Source organism: Coccidioides posadasii, chromosome 5, assembly GCF_018416015.2.
Source record: "Coccidioides posadasii str. Silveira chromosome 5, complete sequence".
NCBI classification, from domain to species: domain Eukaryota; kingdom Fungi; phylum Ascomycota; class Eurotiomycetes; order Onygenales; family Onygenaceae; genus Coccidioides; species Coccidioides posadasii.
Genome location: NC_089411.1, coordinates 666533 through 684930, shown reverse-complemented (window position 1 = coordinate 684930; position 18398 = coordinate 666533). Strand labels below are relative to the sequence as shown.

Genomic DNA, 18398 nt, shown 5'->3' with positions numbered 1-18398 from the left:
CAGGGACTGGGGCGTGTGTCCATCCGGGATGCGCATCAAACCCTTGCCGACCGCTTGTTGCAATAATGGATCATCTTCAGGGTCGCACATAGCTTTGGCGCCATGCCAATTTTAAACCACGCTGAGGAGGAAATTCCAGTCTTTACTTCTGCGCCCCACAGTGTTTCTCGGTTGCCATTATCACCCGCAACGGCAATGATAGTAGGGACCTTCTCTCGGTAGTCCCATGTTCCTGGCGAATTCATAAGCTGGGCCACCGTACTTGGTGACTTTGCGGAGAATACATGGCTCACTCCTTGTCTTCTGTCAGTGAACATTTCAAAATGATGGTTAGCGTTACTAGTGTATGTCGTGCCGAAATCGATAGTAACAATTAATTGACCTTTTGAGACGGTCTTGACTCGTCTACTTTTAATACTAGGAGGATTTTCCTCTATTGTTCACATTAGCCTACCCTTTTTCCAGTTTACCTTTACGCATACTTTGCCTTTTGCGACTTTCTGCTTTTTCGCTCCTTTCTTTGGTGTTGACGTTGGCTTGCGCCGCTTTGTGCCAGTGACAAGATATCAACTGCAGAACGCACCAATCATGTTCCTTTGGATTGGACAAACCCTCAGTCTGCTCCACGGAGATGAAGCGGATAGTCTTCATTGCAACCAGCAGGTGACTGCCCGCAGAAGCAGTGCTATCTGGACATAGCTTCCCTTTTTTTAGACAGCCCAGCGAAGCTCTTTTTAAGGGATACTGAATGTTCAGAGCAGCAAAACATTCGAAAGGCGGAGCTTGATCGAATATTTTGGACGGCAGGGTGTATTACTTCGATGCTTTGGAAGCAACAGGTTTACTTCACATGTCTTTCTGGGGGGTCATATGAGCTTGTTAAAAATGGGTTCCAGAACGGATCAGCTCTGATGAAACCAGAGCATGCCATGAAAATTTATCCAGCAAATGCCTCATGGAATGGAAATGCGATTTCTTGTGTTATTACTCCAGCCATCGTCGCATATCATGATGTTAACAGACCAAACGAAGGGTACAGTGTGTGGTGTGGTGTCAAGCGGTGGTATGGGTTCAGGGATCAGAGCATATCCAAAATAATTCTAACGGTAATTTCTCTACAAAGGTAAGATTGTCCTCTAAAGTCCACAGTTTGAATAGAGACATTGCTTTCTAATGGACTATACAGGGAATGACCAGTTCTTTGAAGACTCTACCCGCAGATACTCCCCAGGCCCTAGCTGAAGCTACATCAGGAGGCTCCCCGAGTGATAAGGTTGCGGAGAGTTCTGTTGACGACGAGGCCATCAAGTCTGAACAAGCCCAGACTCTGCAGAAGCATGCGTTGAAAGACACACCAAACGGTATACAGAAGGTTACCATTGCAGTACCGGAGATTCAAGCCCCCAGTGCCTCGCAAAACCAGTTGAAGGTACATCCTTCGACACCCGATTCAGGCCCCCACCAAAGCGAATGCAAAAAACTGATCGATGATCCCTCAGACTCAACGACCGAGACGCAGTAAGTCAAGGAAAGTGCCTAGAGTCGAAGTGGATATCTAACCTGAGCGGCCTTTTTGGGTTCCGGCTATCTGAATCGGAGGTAGCAATAAGCGTTCTCAAAGCTAAGTAAATCCCAATCGACTGGGAGGAGGATATAACATATTTGGCGTTTCCGATACATGGGCAGACTGCATGCTATCATTTATCCCAAGGTAAAGATAGTTTATGCGCTGAAGTCAAGCGACTTGCGCGTTCCATATGGACTTCTATTTATCAACTTGGTGACATTTATTTTACATTGGGCAGATGGAATGACGATACTGTTACATTTAGATATTGGGACTGATAGCTAGCTACTTTCCTCCTCTTCTTTTTTTTTTTTTTTTTTTTTTTTTTTTTCCCTTTATGTCATCGTCAGACTGTCTATTGAGTCATATTAGTCTTCGAGAGTGCAGATAACACGGGAATGCTGCTGGATTCGGACGATATGGATGGACGAACATTTACCATTATTCTTCCTTCATTTCACTCCGATTTATGCATTCTATGGCTGTTGTAGAAGTGTATTTACCTTCTTTTTCACCCGGAGATCCTTACCACACGACCATGGAGTGCCATAATCACGGTAGCTATGCAATCGAGAGAAACTCTCCATACATAGTATCACTCATTTTCAATCTAACGAAAATAAAGGACAAGAAAACTCGAATGGAAAGCCGTATTGGATCATTTATGAGTAGCTACCTAGCACCTGGGTATCTGATAGTAACCATAAGCCTAGGGCTGCGTAAGCTACCTTATCGCTTGCTTCAGGTACTCACTATACCCACCAGAGTCCCAGGACCACCTGCTAACAAAAGATCTTAGTCGAACCATCTCATACATCTAGTCAGTCATACTGTAAGGCGACTCTTCCGTGCCACGGCGCCTTGCTTCTGATGAAAACGCAGTAGTCCTTTCAAATGTTCCCTCGATATCGAATGCTGACTACCTGTAGCAGCAAGATACAAGCTGCAGCAATGATAAAGGGTTGCTGGATGGTATGTACTCCCCTGGCAAGCTGCACATTGAGCTTACGAATAGCATTTTTCACGGATACAAACGACACCCTCTCCACCCAGGAGTTGATAGCATTGGGATTCAAAAGTGAGCCGTACCATGGCGGAATCCAGCGAGTTAGTGCCGTGGAGGGGATTTCATAACGGGTATTTTCATCCCTTAACCGAATTCGAACTTCATGATCGGCCTAATATCGCAGAGATCCTCAAAGCCAAGTCAAGTATGGATAGTTGTTCATCTGCACCATCGATAAGACGCTTATCGTACTCGGAGAACACCAGAACAATATCGTTCTTCTGAATGTCAGCTATTGACTCGTTGAAAACAATTGCTTGGTACATCTTTGCAAAGTGAGTTAGTTGATATTTAGGATTGGTCCAAGGGGGAAATTAGGGAGTTTTACCTGTGAGAGCATCTGACCGGCACTCCAGCCATCAGCCACAATATCAGTAACGACTCTTGCAACTCCTTCGTACACCGAGCCGCCTTTCTTTGGCTGCATGGCGTCTATTAACCGATTCACTACCTTGTCCGGGACAACACCCGCGATCTCTTCAACCGTTTGCACTGTAATGACGCCTGATTGATCGGCATCAGTCATGACTTCATCGCCACTTTCATCTTTCCCGCTCTTCCCCGATAACCCAGATCCAACTAGCCTTGCCGCACTCTGCATATATGTAATCGCTCTTCTCAAATCTCCTTCACTACACCGAATCAGTGCATCAACCACGCCATTGTCGAGCCTTAATTTTTCCGTCTTGGCAATCTCTTCCAATCGAGTTCCTGCTGCGGAACCATCTAACGACTTAAACCGAAATTTACTACATCGACTCGCCAGAGGGTCAATTATCCTTGTGACATAATTGCACACGAGACAAAAACGCGTGATCCTCGAAAATCTCTCCATTGTGCGTCGCAGTGCAGACTGCGCATCTTGCGTCATACTATCCGCTTCGTCCAAGATGATAATCTTAAATGGCGGACATGGATATTGTTTTCTATACTCCGAATCGTGCGCAGGGGGATGTGAGAGTTGAATACGGGCGAAATCCTTGATTTTCTCGCGGACAATATTGATACCTCGCTCATCGGAGGCGTTTAGTTCGAGGATGCGTGAGCGGTAGAGTTTGGGGCCGAAAAGGGATTTGGCGAGGGCGAGAATGGTAGAAGTTTTTCCCGTACCGGGAGGGCCGTAGAAGAGCATATGTGGGAGCTATACTCGCATGAATATATCAGCATATACTGCTCAAACCAAGCGCTGAAGAAACCCTACGTTTGAAGCCTGGAGCGTCCGCTGTAGGACTGTGACGGTATGATCTTGAGCAGCTACATCATCAAGCGTCTTCGGCCGACTAGGAAGCAAGTCAGATTCTCGGTCTCAGTTCTCAGCAGTGAGGTTGGAACGTACTACTTCTCCACCCAAGGCTGAAGTTTTGACTTGTCTGCTTCGTCCGCGGTGGATTTTGATTTGGAGGCGGTAGCATTGGCAGCAGCAGCAGCGCGGGCTTTGTTGCTAAAGAAATTGGCCGCCATGATTATGGGAATTCTTGAGGTTGGAGCAACTCTGGTTGGAATGAAAAGCACAGCCAGCGAGATCCGTTGTCTTCTCAGCTCGATAGAGTCGCGAAACGAAGGTCGACGCGTCCGTCACGTGTTGTTATCGCGAACTCAATTAACCCTGACATGCCACCCGTCTGGGTATTTCAGTGAATCAGGACCCAGGGGTCGACACAAAGAATGGCACCTCAGGACGGAATATTCTTAGCGGGATAGTCAGGGCATGGGGCAACGTATTCTCCATACTTTGTACTCCGTATACTTCAAATGTATGGAAGACCCACGCGTAGATTCATGCCATTACATTGCGTATTTCGTTACTTTAATATGATAGTCTATAGCTCATCTTTCTTTGATGCTTTGTCAATATTCTCTTCCCACATCCTTTTCTTCGGATTTCGTGGCATTTCCTCCTGACGTTTCCTCTCTTCCGGGGAGATGTCATCAACATTTGTGCCGCCGCTCTGTCGGCGTTGATCTTCTTCCTTTTCTCTTTCGCTCACCATTTTCACTATTTCCTCTGATATACTTTCGGACTCCGTTGCCGGTATCGCCGGTGCAGTTTGGCTGCTCTCCGAAGACCCAGCTTCAGCAGGCGTCCTCGCAGAAGGAATAACCGTTGCCATTGATGTGGCCGATAATCCAGGAGTTACTGAATGTTGTACACTAGTGACACTCTTCTGCGCCCCTCCAGATAAGCCCACCAAACCAAAGATCGCGAACATTGACCTGTAAATCATTTTCAGGGGTAACCACAACAACCACCAAAGTGGACCATAAAATATTCGTCGAAACAAAAGCCATATTATAGTTCCGAGCAGTATATAGAATGCAGTTTCTAGGTACCAGGTATCCGATTTTTGCGAACGGAGAAGAGAGCTCACCAGCGAGCGCGACGAAGCGAGGAGGGTATCAAGGTTACTATATGATTCCGACAGGGAGTTCAAAGCTGCTGTCGATTGCTCTAGTTCAAATTCACGTCAGCTAAATATTCTTCACCGCAAGCCTTGACCTGAGTACGATTACCTAATGTCTGCTGTGCAAACTGGCTTCTCGATAGCTCTGACTGCATGAGCTGATGTGTACGCCTTAACGCAGCAGTGACATCATTCGAAGCGTCGACCACCAAATCGTCATGTGTGAGTTTTGGAGAAGCCTTTCTTTGCGGCATGCCGTCCTCGCCGATGCCGGAGAATAACAATTGTCGTTCCTTCTGCTTAGCTATATCTGCATTGCGTTTGGCGTGTATTTGCGCTTTTCGAAATTGTGTTCGAACACTATGTAGGCAGTTGAACGTCAGCAAATAATCGGAACAGATGCACCCTGTGCTTCGCGCAATCGTAAATCATTTGGAATAAAAGACGAATCCGGATCTCCGCACCTTTTAATATTAACTTCTAACTTTCTCGCCATGGTCACTATTCTTTCTCTCTCCGCTTCTTTATCTTCGTTGTCCCGCCTCCTGCCACTGCCCGCTTCTAGCTGATCAATCTCAACTCTCAGTAGCTCCATTTCATCTTCCATCTCCTTGAGTCGGAGATGGATCTCTGTACCGAGCTCAACGCGCGCTTCATCGCCTTGTCCTGGAGTAGCGGACCAGTTCTGTAATCGTTGGATCAAAGGGGTGGTTTGCTTATTCGTGACCGAGAGAGCTGTGAGACGTTGCTGGAGACCGGAAGCCATGATGCAGATTTAGGACGGGGTGTTTGAGCTGTCCAGCGTTTATATTTTCGGGAGAGAAATCAAGAACACCATATTTAGAGGATTCCAAAGTAAATTTTGATGCCTGATAACACTGTGTCCACTGGACGCTGTCCAAGGAGCGTCCTCGTCGTCGATGTTGCCAGTTGACAAGCTGGCTGCACGCATGTTTGACAGAGTTGCAAACACCGGCACGCCGAACTGCTCTCTGATGTCAATTTTATTCACACTTGCCTAGACAATTGAGCTTCGCAACAACCGACTTCTCTCACGCTCTTTTCGATCGCAGCTTAACGAGTGCGTTGCGCTTCGTTTCGACTGTGCCATTTACCTCCGCAATAACCACGGCTTTCTCTCCAGCCCGCTCCGTAGCGAACTATTTTTATCACCGGAGACCAGACTCGAAATCAGCGGGCTTCCGAGGTCCTTCAATTGCCAGCGACTTACACCCTAAAGCTCCCGCACTAGGTATAAAAATCAATCTCAATCATTCTACTCTCAAACAAGCCCGCTAACCGCTATCCCTTTAGCTTCGCTCTCCTCCACGCGCCGTCCCACGCTCCGTTCCAAGTCACAATGTCTCTCCCTCTCTCCACCATCTCCTCCTTCCGCACCTCCTTCTCTCCCTTCTCCCCACTCTCCAAACCGTGCCGACTCGTTCTCTCCCTTCTCCAGACACCCACAACTACCCCAGCCTCCAGCGCCTCACACATCAAGATCTCCGTCACAAGACTACCCCGAAACAGCCCGCAGCTCCCAGAGATGACCATCGGATTCCGTAACGGAAAGGAGCTGAAGTTCGAGGTGGGCAAAAATAAAATGGCGATCGGCGATATATTGGAAGAGTTAGGACGTGTGGGCAGAGTGATTGAGAGAGAGGAGAGTTTGAAAGGCTGATCAACTTGCTCCTTTTTTCCTTTTTTTTGGCTCTAGCAGATTTGCTGAGAAGAGTGTACCTATTGCAATATTGAGGATATACGAGTAATCTGTACAATATGGAAATATAGAGAGGTATTTTTAAAAGAGAGATGAATCATGACCCAATTGGAATTCCTTCTGGTGGTAGTAAAATTAGTCCGCTCGTAAAACCGAACTCTAGCCCGGTAAAACTCTTTGTCCAATTGGTTCTCCTTTTCTTTTTGCGGTAGTCATCTTCACCGAAAAGAGCCGTAAAACACTTTCCATGAGTATGCCGGATATCTATATGACTTCGGGTCTGCGATGGATGAGGCATGCAGTATTGCTAGGATGGATTCAAGCACCAGATCTACTGCCAAAAATATGTCGACAATGCCCCACCAATAAGTGCGCATCTCAGTTGATACGACAAAGTCTCCTAATCATAGCCTACACAAACCGTTTACATCATGCCTTACCTTTAGAGATGACGAAAAAGCGTTGCCTTCATTACACATGAAAAGGAATCCCATGTGGAGGTTGCGGGCATTGTAGAACAGTGTAGGTATGCTTGCTATTCCAATACCTGTTTGTCACAGCCACATGCCTAATATCTAGGTATAAACATGACCGAAATCAAAAAGATCAATTGCCGGACATGCCACCGTTCAAGAAAGAAAATATCATTGTTGTTCTTTGTTTTTTTTTTTTTTTTTTTTTTGCAAATTTCCTTATTGTGAGAAACTGCTGCAGTTCTCTACATAACCCCTTCTAATGCACTAGACAGTCTCATGTACCTTTGTCGGCCATTGAGAGTGGGGATGGGAGGATCTTTTAGATCAGAATGTCTGTCTGACCGAAAGACGCGAATATGTTGACTGCGTACTGATTACACCGCAGCACCAGAGATGAAGAACCACTTGTCAACACTGCCTTCAATGGGGGCAGGGGCAAGGTCTTGACCAGCTGGGATAGACTCAATCTTGCTGGCATCAACACGGTCAGGAGAGCCCTCAATGGTGGTGTTAGCACTGAAATTTAACATGTTAGCGACTAGCAATAGTACAAAAGTAGCAGGGGTTGTGGAGGACGCACATAGACATGCCACCTCGCTGGGACTTGCCAGTCATGAGTCTGTCCCAGGCGTCGGCGCATTCATGAACGATTTCCATCGCGTATCTACCGTCGAGGTCAGTATATGTTTTGAGCGACGTGATAAAATATGTCCGAGGATTTTAACTCACTTCTTGTTCTTGCATTCACCAGAAAAAGCAAACTGGTTCTCAGGCTTGCCATCTGGAATCTTGTAAATGCGGAACCATTCGTTGGTGGCTCTCATAAGGCCTGGGAGATGGCGCTCGACATCCTCAATGTCGTGCAGCTTGTTGGCAAGGGGATCGTTCACGTCGATGACGATGACCTTCCAGTCTGTCTCCTCCTCGTCGAGAAGGGCCATCACGCCGAGAACCTTGACCTGCTTGACCTGGCCAGTATAGCCGACCAGCTCTCCAACCTCGCAGACATCGAGCGGATCGTTGTCACCCTTGGCCTTTGTCTCAGGGTGCACGACATTGGGGTCTTCCCAGGTCTGTTGACCAAAAAAATCTGATCAGCACGTGATGGCATTGACAAATATTGCCCAAACTGGGTAAACCGGCGTGTTGGAAGACACAGGCCAAAGGGGGGAACAGAATTTAAATAAATAACACAACTTACACGTGGGAATGCGCCATAGTTCCACAGATAACCCTTGTGTGGGAAGCAGTTGCGCACATATCGCAACTTGCCCTTCTTGACATCCTGCTTGATGGGGTTGAGGAATTCCTCCTTGCAGATCTATAGAAACAAAAAAGGGACACATCAGTGAGTTTTTCTCGTCGAGATGAGGGGCAATGTGTGTGCGGAAGACAAACATACCTCCAGCTTCGCATTGGTCCAGCGCGGAATCTCAACAACCATGTTCAAGATTGTCTTCTGCTCGTTGGCATAGAGAGGGATGTCATGGAATGGAGAGACCGGGACGCCATCCTTCTCGATATAGGCGCGGTAGTCCAAAGTGTTTGGCTGGCCGACCTTGCGGACGGTGTACTCAGAGGGTTTTCCGGCAGACATGGTGAGGTCGCTTTGCGGTGAGGGGCAGTGAATTGAAGAGGAGAAGTGGCGGGTGAGAAGAGCAGCACGGTTCACAGTTGAAGCTGCTGGCCGGGGATGGTGGGCAGATAAAGAGACGGAATGATGAGAGGGAGAGGAAGTGAAACGGAGAGTGTGAGAAGGCAGAGCAGCGGAAGAGAAGGAGGAGGAGGGGCACGGAGGGCGAATTGCGTGAGAGTTGGTGGGGGGAGCCAGCTTAGTCGTCGTTGTCCCAAGAAGTGGCTTCGCGTGCAGCGATGCACCATGAACAGGGGCAGAGGAGGGCGCCAGGGCTGCAGGGTGACAGGCAGTGCTCAGTCTAGCAGTGAAACAGGGAATTGCTTGACAAAGACGTGAACTGCGCAGGACGGCCTGGTTCCCGGTGCGGGATCGGGCCAGAGCTGAGGGTGGCAGTGATGGAACCTTGGTCAGCGAGCACTCTAGAAGATTCACTGCCCGGGAAAATAGCGACATTGGTCTATCTTGGCCACTTGTTCGCAGCTTCGCAGTGAGAAATTGGAGGTGAGAAAGAAGGTTTCAATTAAGTAGCCAGGTGGCTGTTATTACTCTGCGTCGAGCTAGCTCTGATGATTGATGTTTAGCCGTCGGCCCACGCTTCTTTTCCGAGACTCTCCCTTAAGCCCGCTGCTGATGCCGTCTGGTTCTGCTTCAAAAATAATGTTTTCGTTGGTGATGGCTAAAATTCAGACTGCCCAGGCTTGATTGGCCCACGCTTAAACCGAGGTTCCTTCAACCAAGAATCATATTGAGAACATTTCACTTTCACAAAGAGGGTTGCGTCCCCGTGGTCTCGGAGAGACACCCGTGGCTGTCGAAATCGGTTAACTGGTTCACTATAACTACCTCCGCGGGCGGTGTTTTCAAGACTACCTACTGTGTATACGCATTTGGAGATCGACCTGAGCAATTGAAGTCTCTGACTACGTCCAAACCGGGAATGCCGTTGCCGAACGGCCAAGGAATCGTCACAGCGGGCGTTCTCAATCGGCATTGTTTCAGTTCGACTTCCACTCCCGGCCGGCTTTGAATAATTATCAGAAGGAGTACTCATAATACGTTGCGCTAGGGGGAAGAGGAGCCCCTGTTAATGTCAAGGATTTCCGTTGTCGATCTTCTAGGTTTATACGATTCCAAAATTGATGTCGCATCGTGAGATGGGCCTTCAATTGGGAGCGTCAGGGTCAGTGAGCATATATCATTTCATTCAGCGCCCTCTTATGCACCTGAAGAGGTCAAGATAAAGGCACTTCACCACCTTTGCGGGCCGAAGATGCGATGCGAAGATCGTCCTTCCACCCGCCAGCATCATGCGCCAAGTCTTGGCGAAACGTGTTTGCAACTTCATGCAGATTTCAGGCATCGGGTTTCAAGCGCTGTAACCGATATCAACGTACTGGAACAGGCCCTGATTCTAGTCCTAGTGCGTGGAAGAGATGAAGTGGCCATCGCCGACACAGCTGATTGATGTTATTCTTATGTTCATCTGAATATGAATGCGACATATGCTGCCTGATCTCTCTCTTTTTTTCAACTGAGCACCCTTCTAGGTGTCAGGATACCATGGCTTTGAAAAGCAAACCCAAACCCTCCTTCTGATCTTTGGCAGTTCCAGCAGAAGTATCCTGACAAATGACACTTTGGGCTCCTTGGGCTCTCATCTTCCTTCAATTGCGCCAACCATAAGTGCCATATGCATTATTCACTTGTATGGCCCTTGGAGGTTGCTGGATTCCCTTGTTTGTGGTTACACTGCTTGCCATCACTTTTGAATTGTTTCCAGAAGCCCTAGAGCGTCATTATTGCTTTCACCATGCATCTAATGCTAACGTAACGTGAGATTGACAGTGTTTAATGATAATACCTACTCCATTAAACGTAAATTCGTTTCTCAAGTCCTTAGTCCCTGCCAATAAATAAACGTCGTAATTGCTCTCCTCCTCGACTCCGGACTCGTCTTCCAAATGCAACGTGTCTACAAGGATCCCTTCCAAGTCAACATGATCACTGCTGACATTCTGTTTCTCTCTCCATTCGACTAGATCACCCTAATCTAATCTGATGGGATCATCTTAGTCAGCAAAAAATTTATCAGCAGTTTATCGCCACGTGATCCCAACTTTCCCGATCGGGCGATGCGAACCCCCTCAGCGCATCTTCGCCGGCTCCGCCATCTCGTCTGCTGTCCTTCGAACTCCTCCTCTCTCTCCGCGTCTTCCTCGCCGTGTTTCCCTCGTCCTCCCTCTCTCCCGAGTTCTGGTGTCTGTCGACAATGACATGTTTCGTTTTCTCCGAGCAGTCATGACGTCTTTCACAGAGGCAGCACCCCACGTTCCCATCCCCAAGAACGGGGTGGACTATCGAGGCAAGATCGTGCTTGCACCGATGGTCCGCTCCGGAGAGACTCCATCACGTATCGTTTCCCTCAAGTATGGCGCAGACCTGGTATGGGGTCCGGAGACCGTCGATCGCGCTATCATCGGCGCAAAACGTCGCATTAACCCCCGCAACTCGATGATCGAATATACCCGTATCCCGTCGAACGGCGGCCAGCCGAACAAACCAGCTCAGGAGTCGGTACTGTATAGGATTGATCCTGTACGAGAAAGGGGCAAATTGATTTTCCAACTGGGCACCGCAAATCCGTCGTTAGCAGTGGAAGCCGCAAAAGTCGTTGCGGCGGACGTCTCGGGCATCGACGTAAACTCCGGCTGTCCAAAACCCTTCAGCACGAGCGGTGGGATGGGCGCCGCACTCCTGCAAACTCCGGACCGCCTCGTTTCGATTCTTGAAGCGTTAGTCGAGGAGATAGGGAAGCCCTATGAAATCGGAATTTCCGTAAAGATCCGCCTCCTCGCGGAGCCCGAGCGGACCGAAGCTCTCGTTACTCGACTTTGTAGAACTGGAATTACTGGTCTTACTGTGCACTGCCGGACGACGCCCATGCGTCCTCGCGAGGCCGCCATCCGTGAACAGTTGCCAATGATTGCCTCCATTTGCCGAAAAGCAGGCGTGGCATGCCTGATGAACGGAGATGTGAGATCCCGAGACGAGGCAATGAAGCTTATCCGCGAATACGGTGTCGACGGCGCCATGATTGCCACCTCTGCAGAGTCCAACTTTTCATGTTTTCGCTCACAGGCCGACGGTGGCCTGGAGCACTGGCGAGATCTCGTCCGATCCTACATGGAGGCTGCGCTCCAATGTGAAAATAGATGGGGAAACACCAAGTATCTGCTTAATCAGCTCGTTCCCGGTAAAGACAAAGCCTTTGCGGAGTCGAAAAGATCCAAAACGTACGAAGATTGTGTAACGGTGCTAGGATTTGAAGATCTAATCCCCATGGCGAAACATGTTGACGAGATAATCGGAACCGCCAAACGTGCAGCCGAAAGAGCCGAGTCGAACAAAAGCCTAGCCGTCCTGAAAGCTATCGAGGGAAATACCGCAAAGGCCGCCGGCGGCGGAGGAATTGGGAAGGGCAACAGTCCAAAGCTGTCCACTCAGGTTAACGTAGCCGGTGGAACCGGCCCTATTCGGACAGGCTCATCTGTCTCTAAACCCACCTCTTCCGCTTCGGTGTCCGCGGAATCGGCGGTTGCGGAAGTTGGGGCCAAAGTGGCAGATGGCACGCATGTTCCCCCCAGCCCGCTGACCTTATAACATCCTCCTTACATTGGCCCATCTATTCTCCCGCTACCCCTATGGTGATTCGTCTACTCAGCATATCATAAGCGTTGGTTGATGGTCTTAAAAATTTCTTAATTGTTCAATATTCCATGGTTGTTTCAAGGCGCAGTGGAACGCATATACTTTGGGATATACTCATTCTAGATTCGTGTTTATTGCATTTTCGAGGGAATATTTATTGTTCGGATTGAAGCTGGTTGGCTACATAACTACATATCTACCGGTGCTGAGTCACTTTATGAAAAGAAGGTAGCATCTAAGCATGATCCTCGAAACTATCCTGGAAAAGGAGATAGAGGATAAAAGGAATGTTTCTTTTGAAATAATATCTCTGTTATTTCTTGTATTCATTGTATTGGAATTATATACAGCGCTGGATAAGGGGGGCGGAAGTGGGCCTGTCTAAACAAAAAGACGGCGACCCAACCCAACTACAAAAGTTCCAGCTGTTGAAATCTCAATCAAGGACAATTCTTATATATCCGGATCCCAACATGGAGAGGTGGAGATTGAAACCAGCTCCAATTAAAAGATTTGTGACTTTGCGGAGGGCGCGTTAAAATAAAGAAAAGGAAAGGAAACAAAGAAGCTGTTTAGTAGTTGCAAGCCTTGTGCTCGCACATGCCGAGAAGGTCACCACCGTATCCCTTGAGCTTAGTCTCAGCCCGCTTGGCGTTGGGGATGGCCTCCTTTGGTGGGAGGGCCTTGGTGCTTCGGGCATACTCAGCAGCAGCGTAAGCAGCGCCACGGGTGTTCAACAAGAAGGCACCCTTGTGGATGTTGTCGACGGTGTCGCCAGCGGCGTGGTAGTTGGGGTCGAAGGACTTGCCGGCCTCACCGCCAAAGAGTTTAGCCTGCTCCTCGGTCTTGACGACTTCGGCACCGGTGAAGAGACCGCCAGCTGGGATCTTCTTCTGAATGAAAGCATCGTAGTCGGAGCGGCCGGTGAAGGCGGTGGGGATATGAGGCCAGCCGAGGTCGTCGAAGTACTTCTCGAAGAGATGCTCGATCTCGGCGGAGCCAGCGGGACCGGTGAGGTTGTGGGCGTTGCCGTCGCCGTCGTAGATACCGTTAACGTAGTTGGGCGAGCCGACCATGTCAAAGTTCATGTAGAGGCGGATCTTCTCGAGTTCGGAGTTGCTGAGGTGAGAGACGTAGTATTCGGAGCCGAGGAGGCCGAATTCTTCGGCGGTCCACCAGCCGAAGCGGACGGCGTTGTGGACGCGGAAGTTGGTGAGGGCCTTGGCGATGGTGAGGAGGGCAATGGAGCCAGAGCCATTGTCGTTGATACCTGGACCAGCATCAACGGAGTCGGAGTGGGCGCCGAGCATGATGACGTTCTTTGCGTTGCCACGCTTGGTCTGGGCGAGGACGTTCCAGCTAAACACATGCGAGTTAGATATGCACTTCGCAGAGGCCTGGGGGATTGTGACTTGACTTACGTTGTCCGGTTCTCTCTGCGGGATTCAACGAACAAATCAGCACTGACAGTTCCTGCCTTCAACTTGTCGACGAGCTCGAGACCATCCTCTCTAGAGATGCCAACGACCGGGACAGTGTTGTCATAAACACCGCCGAGGGTGCCACGGAGTTCACCGGGGACACTGTTGTAAATGATTGCGGCAGAAGCGCCGGCTGCGTGCGCCATCATGTTCTTATCGGCGAAGGAGCAATCACCACGTTCAGCGACGACGATTTTGCCCTTCGTCCCTTCTGGATAATCCTCCTGCATAAAAGATCAGCAAAAACTGTCCAGCTGGGTCAATCATGCTGGAGAAACTTACAGCTGCGCAGCCAAGGTTGTTAGCCAAGACGAGCTCTCCCTCAACCTTGCCGGAAGGGCTGTAGGTCATGGCAGCGGAGTTGATCTCAGCACCATCGATGGTGAGGGACTGGTCGGAGCGAGTCCACAAGTGCTGTTGCTCCTGCTTGGTCACATCGTAGTAACCAGTCTTCTTGAGCTCGTTGTAGATGTAATCAACGGTGGCCTTGTGGCCCGGCTCGCCGAATACACGAGTCTTGCCGTTGGCATCAGCAAAGCTCTGCAACTTTCCGATGCCGTCTTCCAGGTCCTTTAGCTTGATTTTAGCCAACAAGGCATCCTATGCAAAGCAAATGTTAGTACAATTAACACTCCTGGCCCCGCTAGCCCGTTCTGCGCATCAATTGGCAACGTACGTGAGTGACAAGGTCCTTGAAGATATATGGCACTCTCTTTCCCAATTCTGGTTTCTCGAGTCCGGCCGCAGAGGCGGAGGAGACGAGGGCAGCGCCCAAAGCGAGGTAACCGGTGGTCTTCATTGTGATCTGTTGTGGCTTCGACCCAAACACAGTCCTGGAGCAGAGAGGAAAGGGAAGCGAAAGGGGAGAATTGACAGCCCAGGCTTTACTCTGATCACACAGAAGTAAGGGGAAAGGATCGACCAACAGAAAAATTCCGGTGGGAACAGCTCCCCTTTAAGTTCTTCCTTGAGGAGCTCGCTGACAGCGCTGGCCGCGTTTGTTCATAGACCGGAGTAGGAATTTTGGAATAACCGGCCGCCGAATATGGCCGCGACCTACCGCCTGGGGCCCATATCAGATCCCAACCTGCCAACGAGCAAAGCCTCTATTTTGACGATGCTACCCCGGATCTCCGCAAAAGTTCTGGGTCCCTGAGAGAAGGAAGGACCCCGTTTACCGTTTGATCCTGATAATAATATGGACAAGCCCTAGTTAGCTTGGATCATGGGGTTAAGGGTTCCCTGGCGCCCACAGATACGAGCCAACATTGCCGGCACATCAGTCGAATAGGCGTCTTGGCGGTTGGAATGATACCTCGAAAGGTAAAAAGTATCTGAGAATAATGGCGGCACTGAGAGGGACAAAATCCTACCCTGCTCCTCTTCGAAGCTTCTTGGCAGGTCCGGTCATTAACCGGAAAATAAAAAGCGGAATTTGGTCTGCCAGCGGGCTGAACTTGATAGGCAGATTCAGGATAAAATTAATTAGACTCCCGTATTCCGGTCCCCGTCGCCTGAAAGGAAGGCGAGAGAACAGCGAGAGAAGAAGTGGGACTGTGCTTCCAGAATCCTTCATGCATTGGTTAGTTAGTCTGGAAGAAATGCACGAAAAAAACCACAGTTGGTCTTGTGGCCAAATACAAGTGGTTGGAGGAAAATGTTTCCGAAGGCTGAATGTCGGTCTGTCCCAGAGATCAGGCGGCCCGCGAGAGGGGATCTTCCCCAGGTCTCCATGTCGATCAAGAAAAAAAAAAGGAGGCAAAAACGGGGAAATAAAAGAAAAGAAAAGAAAAAGCAAGGAGAGACAGCAAGCAAATTGAACGGGCAGACAAACGCAGCAATACGAGAACAGGCATAAATATCGTCACTGACGATTGCAATCCTAACCAACTCAAACCAGCACACAGGCGAGGTTGGGAGCAGACGAGAGACACAGCTCGGAGTCCATGATCCCTCGACGAGAACGTTAGCATGGATGCCCTTTGAAAGAGCACTCCCCCGGACCCATCGTCTTGGAAAATGCAAACGAGAGGTTGGACGGGACGGCACACCAGGACTGGACGGCTCGACAATTTCCCCAAATGCCAAGGCGCAACGTTTCATCGCCGTCCAGCAGCTCGAGAGACGCGGGCTCGAGGAAGAGCCAGTCAGCCAGCCTATCATCGGTGGCGGATCGGCGCCATAATGCACGTTATTGATCTAGCCCGGCGCCAGCGACGCGCTCAGCGGCTTCTTAAAAGGCTGGAGGATCAACGCTGTGGATCACGATCACGCCCAGAGCGCATCGTGGAGTCCCCGCGAAATGAAAAATGGTTCAGGGATTCATATCATTAACTCATTAACAGAACGAGCTGTCATCTCAGTCGCCACTGGTGCTGTGGAGCGGACAAGGCCGAGGTATCATCGCGGACATGTGTTGCCTGCCCTCGCGAGCTAAGGCTCCGCAGAAACTAATAACAAAGTGAAAGTAATCATAATAATTCACTCAGTCAGCAAGCGAGCATGATACGGGTGTCTGCTGGCTGCGTGTCGGATGGATGCGCCGGCTGATTGGGCAGCGTTGTTCTGTTTGTCGTCGAACTCGGATAGTTAAAAAGCTCAACAGGCGAAAACGGGCGACCGAACGTGGGAAATTAAAATTCCCCGCCGCCAACCACCCAGATCGCAATGCTTGTCGCTTGTTTGCTTGCAAGTGAGGCCATCCCCATGCAAGAAACTCCACGGGCGATCCCTGGACAGAGACCAGGCGGGCTTCCTGGTCCGGCCGAGTGGTGAATCCAGCCTGCAATCCCGGTCTGCGTCTCTCTCTTTTCCTCTCTCCGTCACGGTGATCTCCCGCTGAGAAGGCGATGGCTCTCTCCACCCCAGCTGAACGGACGCTCTCGACTGCTGCTCCACCGGCTGGCTATTAATAAAATCCATTGATATACATGGCATCATGCTGTGATAGCCTCTGGATCCGTGGATCGCTGCCCATCGGGTCGTCCGATCCTTTCGTGGTCACGGTCAGCGCTCCCCGGATGAATGCTTCCAGGCGAACACAATCAGCTTGTTCTACACTATCTCCAAAGACACAAAGCCAGAACGGACCAGGAAGCTTCAGAAAAAGGCAACTTGTTCGAAACTGCCTTAAGCTCTCTTACGGTATACTCAGTACAGTGGAAACTCTCAAGGCTTACCAGCGGCACAGACATCGACTCTTCCAACCCATTCTACGCCATCGTCACGGCAAACGCACCCAGATAGATACTCATGCGCGACTGGTGCCAGAACATCGCATAGGCAGACATTGCTTCTATCGTTTGTTCGCCGACCGGGAGAAAGGGGAATAAGAAAACAAAAATTATTGCTCGATCGTGATTCCCGGCGCAGCACGGCAGCAAACGGAAGGCATTGAGAACCATCTCAAAATGGCCACACGCATCTAAGGATCGTGACCGACTGGGGCGAGAAACGCCGCGAGCCCAATTGGAGCCCAACGGAGAGAGACCTAGAGAATATGGATGCTGTACGACGTGAATGTGCGCGCTATCACATGTCCAGCCCACTTTCCAGTGGCCTGAGAGGCTGGCAAGCTGATAGCGTAAGTAGCACAATATGTGGGAAAAGCAAAATAGGGGGCATAACGCCAAACCAGATGTGCTCTTATCATCCGGCCGGATTTATGGACGCCCGTTGGAGAGGAAGCAGCAAAGTGATCCTTCCCCGGGTGAGAACACGTATTGAGCTCGAATCTACGAGAAACACTATCAAACGCCTTGGGCATGCTGTTTAATTTTGCGTGAGCCATCGAAGAATGCGGCTCATATTCACCGCATACACATCTGCGTAGATATCTGGTTGGTATCGACTCTATAGCATGTACATACAAGCTTAGCTATGGATGGTAGATCTATCACCCAGACTACCCAAGAACCCGCAGAAAGAGCACCCACAGTAAGCCAGAATACATAGAGAGTACATTATGATGTATGCACACACTTCGTACCTACCCACCACCCGCAAGCTTCGGAATAAGATCCAAGTATCCGCCTGCAATAGCACCAGAGAGGGGTACAGACTGAACTGTCAACCTACCCCGGAAGAACGAGGGGCATCCATACCCCCGTCGCCATTGCCATGAGAGCTCCACAAGACTGGGGGCGCTGAGTGGATGGGTGGGCAATGCGTGCAGCTGGCCATCTAGCCGAAAAGGACAAAAAAAATAAGGGACCAGGAGCAGACGACGGAGACGGGGTTCGGATGGCGCCTTAGCGAGAGGGGGTTCCTGAGGAAGAAATCCTCGTGCAGCTAGGTAGGCAGGCATTGTGATGGCATACCATGATGCAGCACTCGCTAGACG

The 18398-nt window shown here is 49.8% G+C and overlaps 8 protein-coding genes across 8 annotated transcripts; 3 read left to right on the top strand and 5 right to left on the bottom strand.

Moving 5' to 3' along the window:
• Positions 1 to 35: 35 nt before the first annotated feature.
• On the bottom strand, positions 36 to 480 carry D8B26_008196 (uncharacterized protein; the record flags this gene model as incomplete). The annotated part of the gene is made up of 2 exons (XM_066125781.1): positions 36 to 433; positions 477 to 480. The coding sequence occupies 2 exons, from the start codon at positions 478 to 480 to the stop codon at positions 36 to 38; spliced, it is 402 nt and encodes a 133-aa protein (XP_065981865.1).
• A 449-nt stretch (positions 481 to 929) lies between these two features.
• D8B26_008195 (uncharacterized protein) lies at positions 930 to 1522 on the top strand (the record flags this gene model as incomplete). The annotated part of the gene is made up of 2 exons (XM_066125780.1): positions 930 to 1106; positions 1187 to 1522. 2 exons carry the CDS (start codon positions 930 to 932, stop codon positions 1520 to 1522), a joined length of 513 nt encoding a protein of 170 aa, XP_065981864.1.
• Positions 1523 to 2214: 692 nt separating this feature from the next.
• D8B26_008194 (uncharacterized protein) lies at positions 2215 to 4113 on the bottom strand. The gene is made up of 4 exons (XM_003067974.2): positions 3970 to 4113; positions 3835 to 3913; positions 2962 to 3774; positions 2215 to 2899 (listed from the first exon to the last, which is right to left on the bottom strand). The coding sequence occupies exons 1-4, from the start codon at positions 4092 to 4094 to the stop codon at positions 2735 to 2737; spliced, it is 1182 nt and encodes a 393-aa protein (XP_003068020.2). The 5' UTR covers positions 4095 to 4113; the 3' UTR covers positions 2215 to 2734.
• Positions 4114 to 4450: 337 nt separating this feature from the next.
• On the bottom strand, positions 4451 to 5801 carry D8B26_008193 (uncharacterized protein; the record flags this gene model as incomplete). The annotated part of the gene is made up of 3 exons (XM_003067973.2): positions 4451 to 5082; positions 5145 to 5395; positions 5500 to 5801. 3 exons carry the CDS (start codon positions 5799 to 5801, stop codon positions 4454 to 4456), a joined length of 1182 nt encoding a protein of 393 aa, XP_003068019.1. The 3' UTR covers positions 4451 to 4453.
• A 307-nt stretch (positions 5802 to 6108) lies between these two features.
• Positions 6109 to 6821, top strand: D8B26_008192 (uncharacterized protein). The gene is made up of 2 exons (XM_066125779.1): positions 6109 to 6287; positions 6350 to 6821. The coding sequence occupies exon 2, from the start codon at positions 6396 to 6398 to the stop codon at positions 6714 to 6716; it is 321 nt and encodes a 106-aa protein (XP_065981863.1). The 5' UTR covers positions 6109 to 6287; positions 6350 to 6395; the 3' UTR covers positions 6717 to 6821.
• Positions 6822 to 7269: 448 nt separating this feature from the next.
• On the bottom strand, positions 7270 to 9194 carry IPP1 (Inorganic pyrophosphatase). Its single transcript, XM_003067972.2, has 5 exons — positions 8634 to 9194; positions 8433 to 8552; positions 7961 to 8304; positions 7812 to 7895; positions 7270 to 7747 (listed from the first exon to the last, which is right to left on the bottom strand). Exons 1-5 carry the CDS (start codon positions 8826 to 8828, stop codon positions 7606 to 7608), a joined length of 885 nt encoding a protein of 294 aa, XP_003068018.1. The 5' UTR covers positions 8829 to 9194; the 3' UTR covers positions 7270 to 7605.
• Positions 9195 to 11165: 1971 nt separating this feature from the next.
• D8B26_008190 (uncharacterized protein) lies at positions 11166 to 12527 on the top strand (the record flags this gene model as incomplete). Its single annotated transcript, XM_003067971.1, has 1 exon — positions 11166 to 12527. The coding sequence occupies one exon, from the start codon at positions 11166 to 11168 to the stop codon at positions 12525 to 12527; it is 1362 nt and encodes a 453-aa protein (XP_003068017.1).
• A 372-nt stretch (positions 12528 to 12899) lies between these two features.
• LAP2 (Leucyl aminopeptidase yscIV) lies at positions 12900 to 15217 on the bottom strand. The gene is made up of 4 exons (XM_003067970.2): positions 14733 to 15217; positions 14339 to 14656; positions 13997 to 14280; positions 12900 to 13934 (listed from the first exon to the last, which is right to left on the bottom strand). Exons 1-4 carry the CDS (start codon positions 14853 to 14855, stop codon positions 13148 to 13150), a joined length of 1512 nt encoding a protein of 503 aa, XP_003068016.1. The 5' UTR covers positions 14856 to 15217; the 3' UTR covers positions 12900 to 13147.
• Positions 15218 to 18398: the final 3181 nt, after the last annotated feature.